This window comes from Clarias gariepinus, chromosome 12 (genome assembly GCF_024256425.1).
Source record: "Clarias gariepinus isolate MV-2021 ecotype Netherlands chromosome 12, CGAR_prim_01v2, whole genome shotgun sequence".
Taxonomy (NCBI): Eukaryota; Metazoa; Chordata; class Actinopteri; order Siluriformes; family Clariidae; genus Clarias; species Clarias gariepinus.
In genome coordinates this window covers 5,094,830-5,110,643 of record NC_071111.1, presented here as the reverse complement: position 1 = coordinate 5,110,643, position 15,814 = coordinate 5,094,830, and the positions used below count along the sequence as shown (strand labels likewise).

The window sequence follows — 15,814 nt, the reverse complement described above, 5'->3', positions numbered from 1 at the left end:
TCTATTTATGATGGCGACACATTTTTACGAGAGCTGTTCATTTACTATAAAAATAACTAACAAATCTAAAAAATATAATATATAGGCTATATATATATAGTACCTTGGGTTTACAGAAATAAATGCTGAACAATAGGAACCAACTCAGTTTGAACTTGATGATGGACATGAAAGATGTTTGACATATTTGTACTTGCTGCCACTTTAATAGGAACTCAGAAAATGCTGATCTCCTAGGGGTTTCAATCACAACATTCTCTAGAGTTTGATGCAGCCCATGGGTTTTGCCAACTGAAGCTGGAAAATACCACTTAAGCTGGGTCATACCAGATATTAGATCATATTAGATCTGCTTACTCAGGTCTTGCAAAAACACCTGCCTGAGACAACATAAGGAAGAAACCCTGAGCAGAGCCAGATTGATGGCTTCTTCCAGACTTTAATATGACAACTCTCTTTAAAGAAAACAACCAACACAATAAACCATAACTATAACAACAAATGCTAGACGCCTGACTGAACATCAGTGGGCGTTTGGCGCCCTCTAGGGGTTAACCCTTACATTCATAAGATAATTCTATTCTTAAATTATAATTTAATCATTAACCTATATGATTTTAAACATTGACATTTGATAATATCTGTATACATACAAAAGAAGAAGAAGAACAAAAAGAAGAAGAAGAAAAAGACAACTATATGGATTAGTAAAAAGTGTCCCCCCCCCCCCATCCCAGATCAACACAGACATGAGAGCTTCATGGGAAGCAAAGCAACCAATGAGAGTGGGAAAAGATAACATCCAAACGTTCCAGTTTACCATAATACTCATCGTCTATGAGTCGACCAGATCTACACCTTAACATAATACAAATCTATTCACAAAAGGCTTGGCTAAATAAATAGGTTTCTATTTATTTACAGGTCAATAGTAGTATTTGTAGTGGTATAGTAGTGAATAAGAAAGGGGTATGGTATAGTATAGTATAGTATAGTATAGTATAGTATAGTATAGTACAGTATAGTATAGTATAGCAGTGGATAAGATAGGGGTGATGCGCTCATACTATCACTCTTATGTAGATATAAAAAGGTGCCGTGCTAGGATCTTGGAGATAAAGGACAAGTTTGATATTGGCCTACATTTGGACAGGTGACGGTGTGTCAGGTTTCTTAATTAGGTTTAAGAAGTGCTCATTTAAAAGATTAAGGAGTTGGCTGTTTTTAACAAGCATTAGTTTTTATTTGTTCTAAAGAAGGTGATTCTTTTTTATACCCACTGTAAATAAGAATCTAAGGTTATTGTTATCGTCTATAAGAGTGGAGAGATACATTAATCTAGCAACTCTCCTTCCATGCTGTTTGAAATGTTATCAATTAAGTTTGGTGCATGTGAGATCATTATCAGTAAGCAAGTTTTTATTTCTCTCTAATTATTTTTCTTTTAACTGGGGCTACATTATCTAAGGTATAGCGGAATGTTGACTCTAAATATTCAGTCACCTGATCGGGTTCTGTGGGGTCAGCCGGTGATTCAATCATAGCTGGAGATTACTGATACAGCTCTGTGCAGTAGTTGATGTAAATGTGTTTAATGTGGTATCGCAGCACTGTACACACGTTATTAAACATTTAAAACAAGACACATTTTAATCAACAAGACAAGACAAGATAATGATTCGAGATATCTTCAGAATGTGGAAATGATACTATATTTTCTATATTTAATCGAAGAATACTATTAAATCTAGAGTGTAACTTTCCTTATACTGTAAGTGGGTTCTGCTATGCAATGATTTACTTTTACTGAGTCCAGAATGAACATTAATGCTGTTCTGAGAGGGTCTTCTGGATTCTCAAAATGAATATAAAAGTCTCCAGCAACTAATACTTTGTCTACCGAAATGATCTACTTTGGTGTGGTAACCTGGGACATTCCAATAGGTAAAGTAACAGCCACTGATCATATGGTGAGAACTAACCAGGTTTTACATGCAAAACATCCGATATTTCCACTGATTAGACCAGTCCATCTACCTCATTACCCTGCAGTTCTTTATTATCCTAAGCTTTTAACTTATTTGTAGCACCTGTCTTTCCATTGAACCAGATGTGAACGACACTAGTCTGCAATTCTCTTGTTTTGACGGGTGTTCCACTTAATTAGACTTGAAAGCGCAGCATTAACCTTACCAGTCCATAATCTGGATAACACTTGAAAAAAAAATTTATTGCAGCATGGGCTTTAAACATCTTCCAAATTAACAGCTTAGTTCAGTCCATTACTGATTGATCCTTACCCTGTGTCCATTACACAGCTATGCTCCTAACATTTACATAAAAATGTTTAAACCTGTATATTTACACGTTTACCCTGGTGATTCAGTACATTCAGGTGGTCAGCTGACTTTATTTTATTGCCCCATAACGTTACGAGTCTAGACCTGATCAACCCCAGATCATAACACTGTATCCAGAGGCTTGTACAGTGGACACTATGCATGATGGGAGCATCGCTTCATGTCCTTTCCTTCTCACCCTGACACGCCCATCACTCTGGAATAGGATCAGTCTGGACTCATCAGGTCACATGACCTTTTTCCATTGTGTTTTTCCATAAAGTTGAGGGTTCAGCACAGTCCTTCCAGGTTTTAATAATGTGTTTGACAGTTCCTAACCCTATTTCAGTCATTTCAGCTCAAGATGTTGTCCTTGCTTGATGCACTCCCATAATTTGACACTTCTGAAACTTTTCCACAACTCCGATTTAAAAAAAAATAATAATAAAACATTAATCACTGTAGTAATTATTCAGACAAAGACTCTTAAATGTTTGTTTATTTAAATCAATAATTTTTTTTTTTTTTTTTACCACTACAGACGTTTTTTCTTCCATTGAAGCCATCAACCACTAGGGTGCAGTGTGACTCCATCAGTAAGCTCAGTGTGGAGCTCAGGCAGAAGTTTCATGCAAAATGGGATTTAAGTTTCAACCAGGCTCCAGATACACAACATGCGCCCTCCCAAGTAAAAGATACCTGCTGGAAATTTAGACATAATTTACAACAAACATTATTTCATGCTGATAACAACAAAACAAGTGTGAAGCATGTTAGTGGTAGCATTATGCAAAGTTTGGTTATTTGGTTATTTTAAAAAAAAAAAAAAAAAAAAAAACTTGCTAGTTATTTTGATCCCAGTACTGTAGAATGTGAAATGTACTGAGAAATGAAGAAGTTTTTGGAGTGAAATGGGAGAAAGACTACATATAGGCCGTAGTACATAGTAACGCGTTAGAGTACTTGGATTACTTTTTTGATGTAGTGAGTAATCTAACGCGTTAGGTCTGCCATTTAAGTCCTCAGTTATTAAGTTATATTTTCAAAAATGTAACCTGTTATTCAGACAATTTATGTAATCCGTGAGCCAGACAGCAGTCATTCCCAATCCCTTAGTGTGTGTGAAAGTCATCCAACAAGCCCCGCCCCCAATAACCCCCCACCCCCTCTGTTATTCCAGGTGTTATACCCCTACCTCACCTGTGCGGTTTGACTATGTGAGGACCGACACGCAGAAAGATGGAAACCTAATCACAGCGGCAAAACTTGCGGTGAATCATGATGAACCGTACTCACGGCTACTGCGTGAAACCGCATAGATGAGATCAGGATATTAGTAGTTTTAGGCCAAACTTTGATTATGGGCCAAACTTCACTGAGTGATGACGGTAGAATAATTATAAAGGTCTCGACTAAAACAACATGCATGAGGAATCACAAAGGAGTTTTTATTTTCTGCAAAGGAAAAGTACTCGAACTAGTTACTTTTATCAGAAAGTAACGCTGTAATGTAACTGATGACTTTATAAAGACGGTAATTTCGTAATGTAATTAGTTAGTTTAAAAAGTAACGCTGTTTATCTTTATAAACATGACATGTGTTCTATGAACACATCATCTTTATACACATGACGTGTGCTATGATATGTTCTATGAAAGATAAACATGACATATGAACTATAGGCTATAGTCTAATTCATTGGGATACAAGACATTCAACACAACAAGCATTGCTAAGTGAGTGGTGGTCTTGAGAGAGCACATGATACTCAGAAGATACAGAAATGGATCTGCTGGAAAGATCGAGTTACAGTGCAGTTACAGGTCTTATTCATAAGACTTATTAATTCAGTGTTGAAATGTGATGGCCGGATGGACAGTCCTGTATTTTATGCTCGGTACTGCACATATTGTGTGGTGAGGAGACAAAGAACATCATCTACATCAACACTGACAGAATTGCGCAGTGTTCCTCTTATAATGGAGAAGGAAGGTTTTGTCAGACTGAGTACATTGACTTCATTACAGCACATATTCCATGTATCTGTACTATACTTGTGTAGTTTTATTAGAGGACACTTTTTACTTTTACTCCACTCAAAAGTACCGCGGTTATCTGTACTTCTATTTAACTACATCTCTGCATTAACTATGAAAATGGCTAACTGTGAGCTAATACCTGTGTTTTGGATACTTAAGTAAATTTGAAGGTTAGTATTTCTGGACCTTTAGTCAAGTACAGAACCAAAAAGAAGACTTTTTGACTTTTGAGTAATATTTGTCCTGGGCGATCTCTACTTTTACTCAAGGATTTGTGTACTTTGACAAAATCTGCAGATTTGTGACATGTTATTATTCCATGCACAGGTTAACCAAGCATTAGTAACACTGGAGAGTTGAACTTCTTCCAGCCTGGATGCCAGTTAGGGCGTGAGAGCCCAGTCTACACTTAACAGAATTATATTTTTTGGTCATACATTTTTTTTTTAATACAGTTGTGTTCAAAATAATAACTGTGTTAAAAAAGTGAGTAAGGCTTTTTTTATCCATATAATAACTTTTAATTTAAATCACACAAATGCATTGGACCCCCTGCACGTTCTATTCTGAATCACAACATTGAGAAAAATGTGCTAAATGTATTATTAGTTTAATGTGAAGAAAAACAAATATTAGCCTGTTTAAAAAAATATCAGTCATCACTCATCTTTATAAAGTGATGAATTTACCATTTAAACAAAAATGCTTGAAGTTTAATCTTTCTTGTGCATCTCTGAACTAATATTTAGTTGTATATCCATGCTGTCTGAGAACTGCTTCACATCTGTGACAATCGTACTACACGCCACAATTCCTCTGCATTTCTTGGTTTTGCCTCAAAAACAGCATTTTTAATGTCAGGTCACAACTTTTCTATTGGAATAAGGTCTGGGGATTGGGCTGGACACTCCATAACGTTAATCTTATTGGTCTGGAACCAAGATGCTGCTCGCTTACTGATGTGTCTGGGATCGTTGTCTTGTTGAAACACCCGTGAAACACGCGTAAGGCAACATGACCTCTTTAAGTATTCTAATGGACTCAAATTGATCCCTGAAATGTGATAAATAGGCCCAACACCATAGTACGAGAAGCTTCCCCATATCATGATGCTTGTGTCTCCATGCTTCACTGTCTTCACAGTGTACTGTGGCTTGAATTCAGTGTTTGGGGGCCTGACAAACTGTCTGCGGCCTCTAGACCCAAAAAGAACAATCTTGCGTTCATCAGTCCACAAAATATTGCGCCAGTTCTCTTTAGGCCAGTCACTGTGTTCTTTGGTGAACTGTAACCTCTTCAGCACATGTCTTTTTTTTAACAATGGGACTATGTGGAGGCTTCTTGCTAATAGCCTTCTGGTTTTGGTCTCCATTTTAAAGCATTTATATCATTTTAGCAGAGCAGCCTATCATTTTCTGCACTTCTTTGAATTTTTTTTCATCTCTAATCAACTTTTGAATAAGAATACGCTGTTGATCTGAACAATATCTGAAACGACCCATTTTATTTTCAGAGAGAATTGCACAGGACAACTTTTACTGCATTTATCGTTGAATTTTTTTTTTATCCTTGAATTTGTTCGATGCCTGTTTTTCACAGAATAATCGACCTCTCTAATTGAACTCCACACTGCTATTATTTTGAACACGCCCCATTTCAATTAATGATTCAATTACACAGAATCAGGTGCATCCAATCATGACTGTTGGGTCTGTTGGTTTTCTATTACTCCACTACACCTACAAGTAAAATATTTACCATGAAGGAATATAATTTCTCCCAAATTATTGATCTGTTTACTGATGTTGGACTGCTATTATTTTGAACACTACTGTACACTTAAATGATTTTTTACAGGCATAATGGTTTTCTTGGGTTTCTTTCAGCTTTTTCAATTACACAAACAACTCATTTCCCATGTTTGTGGGGATAAAAACAAGCCACAAAAAAAAAGAGAAAAAGAAAGATTTAAACTGAATAAACTGCGACTAAAGCAGTCTCATGGATGTGTGCTCAACAATGCTCGAGATGCCTAGATGTGGAAAATTCTTTAAAAAATATAAAACCAATATGAACACAATGTGTGTTTCAAGTAAGGAGTTAAAATCCCCATGAGCCAAAAGCTTTCTTTGTGATTCGGAAATACTGTACTGAAAAGATGGGATACATTTTTCAATGCCCATTGTTTAACGAAATAATAGGTTTCACATCTGCAGTTTTGTATTTTTAAATTCTTTGATCTAAACGTCCTTTTAACCGCATTTTACTTTTGATACCTTGGAGTGCGTTGGGATAAACAGGTTTTCATCAAGCAGAGTGTATACACAGAACAGGCCAGGACATGTTCCCAGAATAAATGCCAACTGGTGGATTCTCCTAGCAACGTCTACGGAGATTGAAAAGCATCAAGTGAATAAGTGAGTGCACTTTAGAAAAACTGTAAATAGACGGAATTAGTGTGTGCTTCGGGCCAAGCTGGGGAAACAGACAGAAAGACAAAGAGGGAGAGAAAGAAAGACAGGGGAGGGTGTGATCTAATCCCCCAGATGAGGATGGGTTCCATTAGAGTCCGATGAGTTCCACTGAAAGTTTCATCCGCGTGTCATCTCATATCATAGAAGTTTTGCCTCTTGCTTACTCGTGGATTCTACATCTGGATTTCTGTAAAAGTGCTTTGTGACAATGTTCACTGTCCACCAGCGGCTTTCAAATGAAATGAATATATAATAATTAATTCTTTATTAGTCCATAGAATCTAGTGAAAAATATGAGAACTTCAAATTGCAAACAAAATACAATTAATCCAAAATTACACGCCTCGAAACCTAATATAAATTAACTATGTACAATTCTTACTAATCAATTGGAAGTAAAACAACACTCATCCAAACAACACACCCCAAACCTGTTTAAATAAACAAACTTAAATTAGAGCCAACTTCATTTAGCACGAACTCCACATCACCCAAAACTAAATAAATTACACACACACGTCCAACAAAGTCGTCCCCTCAGCTGACGTAGGTGAGAACGACGGACTGGATGGGCTCCCTGCACACGGGGCAGAGTTTGTTGCGCTTTTTAAGTTTCTTGGCGCAGGTGTAGCAGGCCATGAGGTGTCCGGTGCGCCCGTGGACGATGCACCCGTTCTTGGGTCTCGTTTGGCAGATGACGCAGGGCTCCAGGCAGGACGCAGGGAGGCAGGAGTCCGTGCTGTTTGAACTGGTAGTGCGCTCCAGCTCGGGGGTTTCCTCCTGGCTAGCGGAGGTGGAGGGCTGCGAGTAGCAGAGAGACGAGCCCTGAGAGTCGGAGCAGGAGGTGCTCTGCGAGCGCGTGAGCTTGCCGTCCGGGACGTCGATGCCTTCGTCCAGGTCGATGGTTGGAGTTGGGGATTTGGCGCATGGTGCTTTGGCTTCGAGGTCGGTGTTGCTGGAGGTGATGTCGGTTTGCGTGTCATTGCCGGGGTTCTCGGACGCAGGGCAAATCTCAGGGAGCCATCCTGGACGAACCTTCCAGCAGCTTTTGCAGTGGCGAGGGAGCGGAGGGTTCAGCTCGTCACACACTGCGCACTTCCAGTAATCCTAATGGAGTGTACGTACAAATTAGGGTTAATAACATCTAAAAGCCCATTTTCTTCACGCAGAACTCATTTCCCAAACTAAAATAATGAAATGTTTTGGAATTTCTGCATGATTAGTCATATTTCTACAGCAGACATTTTTAAACGCATTTAATCTTTAAATTAAAAAATTTAAGATTCTTTAAGAATATATATATATATATATATATATATTAATATTTAATAAATACTTAATAAAGGATTAAAGGAAATTAGAAAGGCTTTTCAGAAATTGTATAGCACGGCATGATAATGTGAAGTGGGAGGGGCTTAAATCTTCAGTTAAATATAATAGTTACATTATAAAAAATCTAAGAGCATGAAAAAAGGACAAGAGCCGCACCTCCTCAGTGATCTCCGTATCTTCATCAAAAGAATCCTCATCCTCTGCAAAGATTGTAACTTCATAGACCTACAAAGAAAACGTAAGTAAAAATCACTTTCAGAACAACTTAGAGTACAGACCACTGTTTGTGCTTGAACTTACAACCAATGACCACATGAGGGAGTAGTGAGCTGTGTTACAGTTGAGCCCTGAAATTTGTGGGGGTTACGTTCCTACAGCACCCATGAATTTGGGATGGGCCCCCCAACAAAAAAAAAGCCTTTTTTTATATAGTTTAAACACTAAATATGCTCCCAAAACACTTTAATTTTGTTTATATTTAGCCATGTGGCACACAACCTTATCCAAAGAGACTTACAAAAGTGCTTCCATCATACTAGGTTACTAACCATCAAAAGTACCATCAAACACTGTTAGGATTAAATTTGTTTTTGTTTTATTTTTAACCCAAGTAATGAGAAACAGATGTCCCAAGCTATGTTTTTTCCCACTAAAGTAGGAAAGAGTAAAAAATAAAAAAATTAAACAATTGCTGAGGATATTCGTGGTTTCTACTAAAACGCGAGGGTTTGCTGGGGGTCAACTGTATATGATTTAAAGTTCAGAAACAGGAGGGTTTTTTCTAGCTAAAACCAGTGTTTGTATAACTCTGTCATGAAATAGAGCCGAGACCTCATCTTCTCCGGGTATGGACTCTTCATCATTCTCGCTGTAGGTCTCCGAATCGATAGACTCCACCTCAAACTCCACACTGAAGTTATCAGACTCAGAATCCTCACTCACATCGCTCTCATCACTGTGAGATATACCTACGTCCTGTAAAACAGAGAAACAGACAGGGTTAGTCAGGCACGAGGAACAAAAACAGAGGGTGTGTTTGTTTACACTATACCGTTTAAAGTCATAGTACAGATTGAATCTAATATTACAAACAGATCTCGTGTGTTTTCTGAGTGTAACTGCATTGTGTACGTTGTGAACTCGTGTAGGACGAGTGTGTGTGATGATGAACTAACCGAATTGCTGCGCGATACTGAAGACTCGCTGCTCCCTCTCTCTCTGCGCAGGCCTCCGATCACACACCACGACAGGCTGTCATCAAATGTCAGGGAGATGCTGTCGGACTTGTGTCTCTTCCGGGGCTCGCCAGAATCCTCCTCACTGGAGAGACTCACTGAAAAAAAGACAAACAAAATCAGCAAACCAAATATCCTGACGTAACCCAATAATTTTGTTACAAAACTGATTATTATTATTATTATTATTATGTCTGAGGATTCTGTTATGCTGGACCACAAATTCCTGAAGCAAAAACACACTATATTGTCAAATAGAGCTGCTTTTTTTTTTTTACCAAATTTTCCAGCTAATTTTGGTAAAAAAAAAAAAAAAAGAAACAGACTTTCTTTGTCTAAGAGGCTTGCAGCGTCCAGAGCAAACAGTCATTGAGTCCATTCTGAGATAAAGGGAGCAGTCATGAGCGCTGCCACACGCTGCCCACACATCACTGTCATACCACAGTAGGAGGCTCTGGAGAGCACTGAGGTCTGCTTTCTCAACAGGTTTAGTCAGGCAACTAAACCACACAGCCAGCATTTCTAAGTGTGTTGAGCGAACACACCATCACCGCAGGTGTGTCAAAGAAGAAAAAAAACGTTGCCTAAATTCTTGCACAATTATATCAGGCGTGTATCTTAATCCATGTTTAATTCATGAGGGCATTAAATTGCATCAGACTGTACATACTAATAAAGGCTTGACTGATGAACATTGCATGGTTTTTAATCATCACACCCACACAGAAGAAGAAAAATCGTCTCAGTACCAACACTAACATACTAGAATTATATCAGTGAAATACACAAATCAAACTGGAGCTACACTGAATCAGTGTGAAGGAACTGAGTGTTAAGCATCCAGACTGATATTAGTCTGCGATTGGCATGTTGTTGATTTATTGCTCTGCTCGTCACATTACTATACCAGCTGAGCAGAATCCTCAGCAAATTGACTTTGACTTGGAAATACATCCTGGCTGCAGGACACACACACACACACACACACACACACCAGTGCCACTCCTATCCACTCTGCAAGTTTTTCGCTTAGTTTCTGTTTGTGTGTTTGTGCACGTGCTCACCGGGATCACTGCTCCGTCGTCTCCTGCGCTGCTGCTGCTGCTCTTCTTGAGTGGAGGTAGATGAGGGCAGGTTTTTCTCCTATAGAGCACAAACACCATTTATTGAGTCACACTGCTAAGTCCAACCCTATGTTAAGACTAGTTAGTCTCCGAAGCATCTAGCGCTAGAATGCTAGTGCTTTCACTTATGCAATTGAACTATAAATACTTGGCTCCTACGAGTTAGCGTTAGACGTTGTGTACTCAGAATCGTACTAGCTTCGCTCTCAGATTAGATTAGTGATGTGAGCCAACTGTGCTCTCACCAGAGACAGAAAATGATCGCTCGAGGCAGGAGGATTCGAGGCAGGCACATTTGCACATACTTTGCACACTGTTATGCTGCTACGCTCATGACTGGACATTTTCATTTCAATTCTATCTTGTACATATTAGAGCCAAAAGTTTTCTCGATTTTCTATACTGTATAATTTATTATTATTATTATTATTATTATTATATTCGTATTTTATATTTTGTATTCCTTCCTCTATTTTTCTTTTATTTGAAAACTCTATTTTCTTTACTTTTTTTAAAACACGGGCGTTGGTTAAAACATTTCACTGTACGTCATACTGTGTATGTGACAAATAAAATTCTAATTTGATTCATGAAGCGTGTGCACAGGATTTAGAAAATCTCAATCCAAGTTGCTTTGTTGCTAATACTGTGTCTCTGTTGTAAAAGTACATCAAAAAACACTAGTTTGTAACACAAACCTTTTTATCCCGTCATTGTGTACAGAAAAGTGTTAAATGTGTTTACCTCTGCTGATTGGTCGGCTTCACTTTCAGTGCTAGATTCTCTAATCGTTAACTGAGACTCTATAAAAGAATTAAAGAAAATGACATCATCAATTACTGAAACTTTACATAAAAGGTTTGGATATTTTTTTTCCACAAACAAAAATTAAAAAACAAAACAGAAATCTTATAAAGAGGTCAGCAAAAAAAGGTAAGTGTGTGTACCTGGAATTTTCACTGCTATGAGATTTTTAGAAATCATTGCAAACAAAGCTCTGGAAAGACAAAGAACTCAAAAATAACATCCTGTACAATTTTTTCTTTTTTTGTGTCTCATCCTGCACAGATTTAGATGCAGATGTTCTAAAGGCAACATGAACTACTACTTGAGAGAAGGAGAGAAGACATTTCTTTGTTACTCTGTGGAAGGTTTCACTTTCAGACGAATTAGAGAATAAAGACACCTGTTTCGCTTAGTGACCCCGCCCTACGTTCCCAAGAAGTCATGGAATGTTTCAGCTGTTTTGCAAGCTGCTGGGTTTGTTTGTAATGAGACACGTACCGTGGTTCTTTTACTGAGAAGCTGGATACCCCGAGCACGGCGCCGAGGGCGTCGTTTCCACAGTGCACGATGTGCTGCTGCTGCTTGTCGTATAACTCTTTGCTCATGATGTACTTGCCCAGGTAGAACATGACCTAAATCACACACACAAAAAAGGCAAACAGCAAAGAAAAAATTCTTAAATAATCACATTAAGATGATTAAACGCACTCTTTAGCATCACTACAACTTCATGATCTAAATTTAAGGGAAGTTACTTGACACTGAACTCTTGCTTTAAAAGGGAAATTTGTACACATGCAGAGTGAAAGTCTTCAGATGAAGACATGATATAAATGATATAGAAAATTATATAACATTTGAAATAGCAGTTGTGCATCATAGTAAGTACCTTTAAGGTAATATGAGCTACTAATATAGGTTCCTAGAGATGAGCAATATTAGATATGGTTAGAATATTTCTTTTTTTTTTAATTTTTTTTATAAAACCCAACAAAATTGTTTCCTTCATGTGTCATACAGGAAAGCAGATATGACTAACCCATATGACTAACTCATTCCAGTAAACCATAAGACAAACCACTTTAGTGACACATCAACCATGCATCTCCTCAACACCACACCAGCCAATCAGAAGCTCTCTTCTTACCCCCCAAAAAATTCACACATCTCAAATCATCACATTTGTATATTAAATTATCATGAAATAATATTACACTGTGTCATGCAAATTGATCTAAATTATTATGTTCCCACAAAAAAATAATAATAATTCAACACTGCAGCATTGTGACACAAATGCTAAGGATTATCCACAGAGTGAAGACCAGAACTCTGCCTGGACTAGTCTTCGGGACTAGTTTTATGGTCTGCTTGGGGTTTTGTCTCCCCATTTCCGTTTAATGACATGACCCACATTTCTCCAATTTATCTACACAACTCTTTTTGATATTGACATTTATATTGAGAGAAAAAAAAAAAAAATATATATATATATATATATATATATATATAGTATATATACACATATATATATAGTATATATACATATATATATATAGTATATATACACATATATATATAGTATATATACACTGTAAACTAACTAGTGCTGCATAAACCTATTATAAAGCCCTATATATTAACAATATTCTAACATTTAATATTTTAATAGTTAACTTGTACCTAACATCTATTCATTCTAACACCAGAGCCATATCCTATTTTTTTTATGTCTAAAAAATATATATGAAATAATCTAATAATAAAAATAAGGTGGTCAAACTATATACAAGCTCTCGTGTTTTAACTGTGAGGAACAATATCAACATTACTACTTCCTTAAAAATAAAATCAGCTGTACAATACAACTGAACAACAACATGCATGACAATATTTAAACCAATCAAAGCTCTATAATTAATAAACAATACTAAAAATGCATGCAAACAACTCATATTAGTTATCATTTATAAATAAGCACTAATATTTTATCATAATATGGATATCTTCCTTAACACCTCGCCCTTGCCTGCTCTCTAAACTTTATGCCCAGACCTCCTGTGTATATATTGTACATTTAGGTGTATCATAGAATGACAGACAGGTAACACCCATTTTTACCCCCCACACAGTCCTACCTCCTTCATGGTGAAAACGTCTTTATCTGCACCTGCATCTTTTAACAGCGTTTGCAGCTGCACTTTAGGTCTTACCTGAAGAAAAAAAAATTATAATTATTATATATGATATCATATGATATGATATATAATGAATACTTAAAAGTTTACTTAGTTTCTTCCTAAACACCATCTTAACTTTATACAAACTCACCAGCTTTTCATTGTCAATCTTGTTGATCTGTGAACTGCTCAGACAATTTTCTGCAGCCATGGTGAGTATCTGAGTTAAAAAAAGAAAGGAAGAAAGAACAATTTCAGGTATGAGTACAAATTGGTATCTAAGAGTTAGTGCCACGAAACAGAGCAAAAGCACCTTACCTGTGTGGAATAAATAAAGCTCTATATATTATACACTCTTCATCTGTACATAAAGTGCCTCAGCTCAGCTGAGTGAGAAGCTCCGATGTGGGTCAGGTTGGTTTAAATGGTCTGGGGAGAGCGAGAGAGAGAGAGAGAGACATGTCAGGGCTAGTATGACGGTGACTCCTGGTGTGTTTTAGGGCGGGGACTGTACTGTCTGTACTCTAGAGTCTGTAGACTTAACATGCCCAAGCATGACTTCTCCCTACTTGCCCTGCCTACTAACCTACTACACACAAGGTGGCGTACTTGCTTACTACTACTATTTAGTATAGTAATAACTTTATTTATACAGCATTCCTGTGGTGACCAGGAATTTAATCCACAGCACTGTTAACTAACATGACTTTTCTTTATCAAGCATGACTTCTACTTGCCTGGCCTACTAACTAACCTACTACGCACAAGGTGGCTTACATACTTGCTATACTAATCCATACTAATAGCAAGTTCATACTATTTACTTTTATCTTTCTTCATGTGTTTCCATGGCGACCAGGAATTTAATCAACAGCACTATTAATTAAAACGCTGCCTTTTGTTTGTTTGTTTATTCAGCGCTTGAGTGGCGAATAGTGTGTACATCCGTAACTATGGTGACAAATGTTAATGCGAAAAGAAAAAAAAAAAAACGTGATCTGCCCACAGTAACCATGGTAACGAAATAGAATAAAACAGATCAGACAAGCGTAGTGTGGATTTTTGCGTACTGGTTAGCACGCGAGTATGGCAAGTCACGTGATTTCCTCGCGGCGCTGCTGATACTACTACATGTCCGGGCATGTCTGAGCTACATGGCGTTTTTTTAAGTCTTGTGTAATAATTAGTACTACACACTAAACTGCCCGAAATAATGTTACATCATCAAGTATAATCTATTTCTAGTTTATGCATCTTGCTTGGGGTCGTTTGCAACATGTCGAAGTTAACACTGAAGTGGTTAAATTTCTCCAGAAAAACAAGCACTCAAACAGAAATCGTGCTTTTACTCATCAACCAACACCACCACAAAGTCATACATCCTATTACACAATAACCTAAAAAAAAAAACTACAATTCTATCTTCCTATCTGGCTAGAATGACTAAATATTACACCCTGACAGGCATTTCTGCAAGCTGAAACGCCTATAAAACTCTCCATGAGGCTAAAAACTGCCTACCCACGGCTGGCACCCCGTCCCTCGGATAGTTTACTCAGGAAACACCAAGGCTTCAACAGGCCTCAGCGCGGCATCACGAGCTAACCAACTAGCATATCTCTTGGTTCAACTGCGAGTTAGCTCCAAACAAACAGTTTGCATTTTCTAAACATTATCTATGACAACCCTCAGGATTTATACTTCTAACAAATTACGAGAAAGACAAACCAAGAAACAGCCGAGAGTTAGCTCAAGGCTAAGCGTTTCCTACCTTCCGCTTTCATAACAAACTTCCAGCGCGGGACTGCGCGCTCGAGCGCGACCTCTATTGGTAAACGGTTGAATTGTGACGGTTGAGAGCGATTCGAATTTTTTTGAAATACGCGCACGTGCCGCACACGAGACGTAAACAAAGCGCGCGCGGAGCTCCTTAATACATAATCATAATGTTCATTCCTATCTTATAACACACTACTATTAACACTTATGTTATACACATTGATTTGTTTATAATATATATTCCCATCTAATAACACACTACTAATAACACTTATGTAGAGCCAGACAAAAAAAATGTATACACACTTCAGGAAAAGAAAAAATAGTATGATGTATATTATAATAATATAATAACAATATCAGAAAATAAATTTTTCAAAATGATCATAATATTATCATATGAATCAATATATAATGTATAGCAATACATTAAGTATTAAAATATTTATACAAGTTTTTCTTTTCCTGAAGTGTGTATACATTTTATAAGTAAAAAGTTACTTGTTAGACAAGTTATGCGTGTGT

At 37.3% G+C, this 15,814-nt stretch overlaps 1 protein-coding gene across 2 annotated transcripts; it reads right to left on the bottom strand.

Moving 5' to 3' along the window:
- Positions 1 to 7,103: 7,103 nt before the first annotated feature.
- mdm2 (MDM2 proto-oncogene) lies at positions 7,104 to 15,347 on the bottom strand. Of its 2 annotated transcripts, none has more exons than XM_053508640.1 (12): positions 15,282 to 15,347; positions 13,829 to 13,939; positions 13,662 to 13,730; positions 13,469 to 13,543; positions 11,829 to 11,962; positions 11,492 to 11,541; positions 11,289 to 11,347; positions 10,485 to 10,563; positions 9,361 to 9,518; positions 9,017 to 9,160; positions 8,342 to 8,410; positions 7,104 to 7,960 (listed from the first exon to the last, which is right to left on the bottom strand). In XM_053508640.1, the coding sequence occupies exons 3-12, from the start codon at positions 13,719 to 13,721 to the stop codon at positions 7,391 to 7,393; spliced, it is 1,398 nt and encodes a 465-aa protein (XP_053364615.1). In that variant the 5' UTR covers positions 13,722 to 13,730; positions 13,829 to 13,939; positions 15,282 to 15,347; the 3' UTR covers positions 7,104 to 7,390. The 2 variants fall into 2 exon arrangements, with proteins under 2 accessions (XP_053364615.1, XP_053364616.1); XM_053508641.1 differs by lacking the exon at positions 15,282 to 15,347 and adding an exon at positions 15,032 to 15,197.
- Positions 15,348 to 15,814: the final 467 nt, after the last annotated feature.

Coding starts and splice junctions, on each gene's coding strand:
- mdm2 (XM_053508640.1), bottom strand. CDS start 13,721: ATGGCTGCAGAAAATTGTCTGAGCAGTTCACAGATCAACAAGATTGAC. Junction 11,963..13,468: donor ACGTTTTCACCATGAAGGAG/GTAGGACTGTGT, acceptor TGTGTGATTTAG/GTCATGTTCTACCTGGGCAA. Junction 9,161..9,360: donor CAGTATCGCGCAGCAATTCG/GTTAGTTCATCA, acceptor TCTGTTTTACAG/GACGTAGGTATATCTCACAG.